We start from the raw sequence: 7,202 nt of genomic DNA, 5'->3' as shown, positions 1-7,202 counted from the left end.
CCCCCCCCCCCAAACTATAAAATTATTTTCGTTGCTACTTTATAACTGTAGTTTTGGTACTGTTTTGAATCGGGCGACCCCTGTGAAAGGGCTGTTCGACCCCCAAAGGGGTTGAGACCCACAGGTTGAGAACCGCTGCTGTATAGGATTTCTCAGGTTGTAAATCTTTTCAGGGAACAGACAGCCTCTTTCTGCCCTAGAGCAGCGAGGAGGTTTTGTTTTTTAACCACTATCCATGTGGTTAACAGCTGGGTGCTCATCCCACAGTCCCACCTGGTGTCCTTCACTATGGGGAGGGATGGCGAAATACTTTACTCAGAGTCAGCTTATATTTCCAGTGACCTTCTTACTGATAATACTATTACCCCTGCTCTTTCATGACACCTGACCAGTAAAATATTCTTGTTTTTGTAGCTTTCTTGACTCGTCTCTTTGCTGTCCTGAGATTTGAAAGTGTTATCCATGAGTTTGATCCGTGAGTATATTGGATTGGCCCAGCATTATGTTTTTGGGTTCAGGTTCATGGGTTTTAGATTTTAATTAACGATCAGTGATGAAGACGTGCTTTCAGTAATGCTGCTTTTGTTCCATGTGCTGTAAATTGACTTAGTGGTTAAGTTTTAAGGTGTTGAAAATTTAAAGCTGTGCATTGGAATAGAAATTTTATTTATTAGATAAAAAAGATACAGCAGTATTAGTAGCTAGTATTTACTGAGTTTTATTTGTTGCATTTGGAGCCACAGTTGTGCTTATTTTGGGGTCTCCAAAATCAGTTTCTATTTCTTCTCATGAATGAGGACATTTGTATCCTTTTGTTTCTTTGTCACCAGTCTGCCAGAACTTCTTTCCCAGACTCCGTAAATGAGCAGGTACTGCAGGCAAGGCAAACGTATTATTTATTCTCTGTAATCGTAGGAAGCGCCCTGGAGTTAGGCACATGTCTGCTAGCCAAAGGGTGGGCAGTTTGAGACGCAGCAGTCTGCTTTCATAAAGACAGCCTTGGGAACTTCGGGGGCCTTTCTACTCAGCCCCATATGATTCATGTGAACTGCTTTGGTTTTGGTAACATAAAGTTGGAAGTACCACAAAGATCATGTGACTTGATATTTTGCAGAAGAGGAAACTGCATCTCAGTGAGATGCTCAGGATTTGGTGACTTATTTCTCTTCTTGTTTCATTGTACCTCTCCTGCTGTTAGGTAGAAGATACAATTTGTTTACCTGTTTACTGCCTGTTTTCCTTTTATTCCTTCTGTCTCTGATGGTTACCAAATTAGTGTTTGTCAGAGATAAACAAAATGACAGATTTCTGCTGTTTGCTATGTAGACTTATTTCAACTCCTAAAGCTTAACTGATTGTGTTAGCCAGGGTTCTCTAGAGAGATAAAACCAAATTGCTGATAATTTAATATATTTCTTTAAAAAGATAAGTAGATATATAACAAGGAATGAACTGTTAAATCATATACAGTTAAATATATAATACAAGAAAGAAACAGTTAAATTATAAAACACTACAAATGGCTCAATTCAACTCACTGCCGTGAGAGAGAAGTGAGAGACTAGCAGTCCTTCCAGTCCGATCTGCTGCCAGATCTTCCTCTATTTATAGAGAGAGCTAGGCTATGTCAGCACAGCAGCCAATCAGAAGGCAGGTCACCAACTGCCAGCCAGGTCACCAACTGCTCCAGCGATGTCTTAAAGGGACCTCAACTTACAGCGACACAGTCCACAGGCTAGGGGTCCCACAGGTAGTGTAGCCTTTAAATTGAGGCACAGAACTAGCAAGGCAGCCGCACACTGGTCCGATGATCAAAGAGCGAGAGACAAGAAAGGCGAGACTCACCAAGGCATTTATCTCTCTGCCCTTCAGTTAATCCCACTTGTGTTTATCGGCCAGGCTGGCACAATAAACTATTTCAATGATGAAGACAGAAATAGTTTTTGAAAAGGGCAGGGAGTAAGTATCAAACCAAACTCACTGCTATGTAATGGATTCTGAGTCATAGTGCCCTATAGGTCAGGACAAGGTAGAACTAACTGCCCCTGTGGGTTTCCAAGACTAAGTGTTTATGGGGGAGAAAGCCTCATCTTTCTCCTGTGGAGCAGCGGGTGGTTTCACATGGCTGACTTGAGGTTAGCAGCTCAATGCCTAATCCTCTGTGCCCCAGGGCTGCTGGGGGAGGACAGTTGTGACGGTCTCTAGTCACTTTCTTAGTTTGAGACCCTTGTATTGATATTTTGCTTCCTCCATTTCTTAAAAAAATAGCTTTTCATGTATGTATAGGTTTAAGGATTTTATCTCGGGTATGTTTTGATCCACTAGTTTGTTATCTAGTGTGTCTGAAACAGATATCATAAGTGAGTGGCTTCAGCAAATATATTTTCTCACACTTTAGGAGGCTAACCCACTACTACTGGCCCAGTTGATTCTGAGTCAGAAGGACTCTCTCTGTACATAGTGTTTCAAAGACTGCAGATCTTGACAAGTGTGGATAGCCTCATCTTTCTTCCACAGAGTGACTGGTGGGCTTGAATTACTGACCCTGGAGTTATCAGCCCAACATTGTGCCACTGGGCGCCTTGTTTAGGAGGATAGAAGATGGAATTCAGAGTGTGGGCTCCCTAGGGAAAGGTACTCTGTGTGTCTCCTGCTTCTAGGAGGTTCTCAGTGCAGGGACCCAATCCAAAGGAAGCGCTCTAATCCCAGCTTTTCTTTCTTGATGGTCATAGGTCCTGATCTCTGCTGACTTGTTTAATCTCTTGAATCTCAAAAGGGATTGACTAGAGATACAACCTAATCCTTAGGCTGTCTCCTGCCTCATTAACATAACTGCCACAGATCCTGCATTGTTAACATTGTGGAGGGTAGGGTTCAGAGCACATAGATTAATTACATCAGGTCACCAAATCCAGGATGATTACATAGTAGTAAGAATCATGGCCTATCCAAGTGACCTATCCACATAGCTTATTCAAATGTTTTTGGAGCACACACTTCTTTCTCTAACACTTACCATGTATGGTGATATTAGAAATATTTTAATACGAATGGATGCATTGCAAGTGTAAATACTCATGAAGAAGCTTGTTTTCAGAATGGATTAAAATTTTTCCTTTTATCTGTAACCGGAATATGAAATTACCCATGCGTTCTTATGATGTTGGCATGTTCCTTTATTTTTTTATTCCTGTCACTTGAAAAGAGCCCAAATCTATTGTTGCCTGTACCCCAGCTGTTGTTGTTTTTTGGATGCTTGACTGGTGATAATGACTAACATATGGCGATCTGAAATTTCCTTTGTTTTAATATAAGTTTCATTTCCTTATGAGAGAAGCGGTGCTTTAGGCGAGACAAATGTGGCATGAGAAATGGGAAGACTCATGATAATGTACAGTGATTTCCACACTTTCATATTAAACTGACTCTGTAATGGACTGAATGACTGGAATAATGGTTTAAGGTGATCTACGGGAAGATACATTTTTACAGTGACATAACCTGATGAGCAAATTATCTACAAATTGGTTCAACTGAAGAGGAGGAAAAGCAGATCACAGATCTCTTTCTTTTGTGTTTCAGATACTTTAATTATCGGACTACCCGGTTCCTGGCTGAGGAGGGGTTTTATAAATTCCATAATTGGTTTGATGACCGGGCCTGGTATCCTTTGGGACGAATCATTGGAGGAACAATTTACCCAGGTGAGGGGAACAGGATTTTTTTTTTAAACCAAGATTATATATTTGTATTGTATTTTAGACAAATTTGTATTTGCATATTATGTAAAAGTTTCTCATTTTTTCCTACTGGCTTCATTTTGAGACACTTGTATTTTTTATCATGAGTACATGAGGTTGACACGAATTGAAGTGGACTTGATAGCTGGCCACAAACCCCCGATTCCTAAAAGTGGGTCTCATACAGACAGAAGAACCTGTCTCACTGTGTGAGACAGTGGGAATGGGTGGTTTTGATCCATTCTAAAATCTGAATGAATCCTTAGGAGAGACATTTGTAGGCCTTCTGCATTTGAGTTTGGGGTACTGTGTCCAAAACTTGGTAGTAACCTTGATAATTAGATTCATCTTTCTCTTACGAGAACCACCTAATGGAGTTTCTTTTCCTATTGCAGGCTTAATGATCACCTCTGCTGCAATCTACCACGTCCTCCATTTTTTCCACATCACCATCGACATTCGGAATGTTTGTGTGTTCCTGGCCCCTCTCTTCTCTTCCTTCACCACCATCGTCACGTACCACCTCACCAAAGAGCTCAAGGTGAAGGATTTGGGGTGATAGGTTTGGGAGTGAATGTTTTTGAACCTCTCTTGGATGATGCTGAAGGGTGGGGGGTTGAGACCCTGGATGAGAGTAGGGAGAACAACTAAAGATAACTTTTGTTGGACAAAATCATTGGATTCATTATCACCTCTAGATTTTATATATATATTTCATCATTAGCACTTGTTTGTCTTTATAAGAGAACATTTGATGGTCAAATGTAAATGGCTACATTAAAAACCAAAACACCAAAACCAAATGTTTAAAATGGAAATGTGTGGTTTAGATTCTCGAAGTCCTCAGAATCCTAATTTTAAAAACTCTGTGCCCTCATGTCTGTTCTGAGTCATAAAGACTCTATAGGATAGTGTAGAACTGTCCCTGTGAGTTCCTGACACTCTATAGGAGGAGAAAGCCCTGTTTCTCTCCCATTGAGTAACTGGTTGTTTCAAACTGCTGGGCTTGTGGTTAGCAGTCAATGCATAACCACCACCAGGGCTCCTCAGAATTCTATGGGAAGAGCCAAAAACAATAGGAAGTTTTCCAGCATGATCCGTTCTACTATAGGCAGACACTTAGCGAGTTTTCTTGTTTTTTTTCTTTTTCTTCTAAACATACATTTTAAGATTCTTAATCTATTTGGTTCTATAATGAATAGAGAACAATGCTGTTTCTCTCCATATTTCAGCATTGCTGATCCTGGCTCCTTTTTGCTCTTCTGAGTTTATGTTGTCAGGGAGATACTTGGGAGTGATAAACTACCATATATACTCGAGTATAAGCTGACCCAAATATCAGCCGAGGCATCTAATTTTACCATAAAAATGGCATTAAAAATATGCTGGAGACCTCGGCTTATACTCGAGTGTATATGGTCTTAGGACAGTTGCGAAACCTGAGTATAGTTTAGAGGCCTTTCATCCTTCTCTTTGCTGCCTTGTCCTAAGCTTGACGCTTACCAATAGACAAACCTTGCTCTTGGAATATGGCTCGTATATTATGGATTCTCTCACCTGAGCCCCAGAGGCCTGTAATAGTCCCACTTTATTATCTTAATTCTTGGCATCTTCAGTTCAGGGAGATTATCACATCCTCTTATGGACTTTTTAACTAATAGTTATTTTTCTTGGGCTCTCTTTGCATGGCTTTTAGAAGTATGACTCGTGTTTCTGTGTTGTACACATATTATCAGGGTAAGACGATCCACTTGTGGACAGACTAACAGGTAAACAACTCATTCTCAGGCACTTTCTGATGTTTGACAGTTCACATAATTTGTCTGTTTTTAGCATTTGGGACCTCAGCTCAGCTTTGGTATCATCACAGGTGTTGGTTGTGCTGATTGTAGTTCTCTTGTGTTGTGAGTTATTCCAGTCATCTCACCTCTACCTTAGAAATGATCGGACTGTTCTCTGGGCCCAGCATAAACAAAATGAACTAGCAGGGGATCTCCCTTCTTACAGGTATCTTTTCTTACAGGATGCAGGGGCTGGGCTTCTTGCTGCTGCCATGATTGCTGTAGTTCCTGGATACATCTCCCGATCTGTGGCTGGCTCCTATGACAACGAAGGTAAGACTTTGAAGTAGATCTGTTCATTTCACTGTCCAGTAGGGCTTCATGAAGTACAATGAAACTTGGGTTAAAATAAAATACTAGGCAATATCTAAAATGAGAAGGAAGGAACCTTAGGCAAATTTATATTCGTTCCTTAGCAAGGTTGCTGGTAACTTGTAGGCCTTTGCTTATTTCTGGTCATATAAATATAGAATTAAAGAAAACCATAAATATAGAGTTAATTTTTGATGTTGACTGACACTATTGTTTTAATACTGTAATCATTTGCTTTATTGTCCTGGATAGGTATAATGGATGTCTTTAAACTATAATGACATCTGCTAGCGTGTTTTCAACTCATTGTATTTTTTGTATTTTTTTTCCTTTAATAAAACATTAATTATTTAAAGGTGGTTGATGATACATTTATGTTCTTTTCTAATCTATTTAGAAGGGTAGTGCTCACTTCAGCAGCACTTAGACTAAAATTAAAATGATACAAAGAAGATTAGCGTGGCCCCTGTGTAAGGATAACACCCAAATTTGTGAAGCATTCCATATTTTTAGGTTTCAAAAAAAGAAAGGTAGATACATTCCTATAAAAATGACTATTAATAGTCAAATAGTAGTTTAATTCATAATAGACTTAGGAACAAAGTCCTTTGAGAATGTGGGAAAAGGAGAGATTAGTTCAGATTTGGGGTCCGGGAAGACTGGAGGCCCCATACGTTGGGACTTCATTGGGGAAACGCTGAGGAGAAAGGCCTGCAGGGTCAGGTGTGGGCCTGACTGGGCCCCGAGCCTCACAGGTGGTGGTTCTGTAGTTTGGCAGTCACTTCATGTAATTACGTCAGTAGGGTCCTTTATCAGGTACTCAGCTCCAAGATGAACCCCTATAGGAAAGGTGGTTTCCTCAGGGGTGTGAACACTTAATGACATTCTGGCAAAACTCTTGCTCTAGATCATCCTGTATTTGGCTTGCCATATTTGGACCATTTGCTCATGAGACTTGAGCCAGTGGCCTACTGCACTACCTGCCAAACTTGAATTTGTTAGCGTCTGCAGCCCGTGGACAACCTCTGCTGTCGGACCTACTGATCTTGGCTTGGTTGGCCACTACAATTTTGTGAGTCAAGGGAATCCTCCAGCCTGATATCTTACCCACAGACTTGGGACTTGTCAGTCTCTATAAACATAAGCCATTTCCTTGACATAAATCTCTTTTTTGATACATCTAGATAGACATTTTTAAGCTTTTCTAGTGAACCTATCCTGAGACATTTGGTACTGAGAATGGTTCTAGATAAAGAAGATTATTAGGGGGTGTCCAATTTCCCCAGATGGGCCCTTGGGTCCCCACTCT

At 40.5% G+C, this 7,202-nt stretch overlaps 1 protein-coding gene and 1 non-coding gene across 2 annotated transcripts in view; both read left to right on the top strand.

Moving 5' to 3' along the window:
* Nucleotides 1–414: 414 nt before the first annotated feature.
* STT3A (STT3 oligosaccharyltransferase complex catalytic subunit A) overlaps nucleotides 415–7,202 on the top strand; it is a 32,320-nt gene continuing 25,532 nt past the window's right edge. The window contains exons 1-4 of the mRNA XM_004714159.4: nucleotides 415–475; nucleotides 3,583–3,704; nucleotides 4,136–4,281; nucleotides 5,764–5,854. Of these exons, the coding sequence (XP_004714216.1) occupies nucleotides 4,141–4,281; nucleotides 5,764–5,854 (232 nt within the window). The 5' untranslated portion in view covers nucleotides 415–475; nucleotides 3,583–3,704; nucleotides 4,136–4,140. The remainder of the gene's footprint in view (nucleotides 476–3,582; nucleotides 3,705–4,135; nucleotides 4,282–5,763; nucleotides 5,855–7,202) is intronic.
* Nucleotides 6,298–6,404, top strand: LOC115873146. Its single transcript, XR_004048248.1, has one exon. It is a non-coding gene; the product is annotated as a U6 spliceosomal RNA (small nuclear RNA).

Source organism: Echinops telfairi, unplaced genomic scaffold (genome assembly GCF_000313985.2).
Source record: "Echinops telfairi isolate 266 unplaced genomic scaffold, ASM31398v2 ScPeMD7_7465;HRSCAF=8503, whole genome shotgun sequence".
Classification (NCBI taxonomy): Eukaryota; Metazoa; Chordata; class Mammalia; order Afrosoricida; family Tenrecidae; genus Echinops; species Echinops telfairi.
This window is presented reverse-complemented; position numbering and strand designations above follow the sequence as displayed.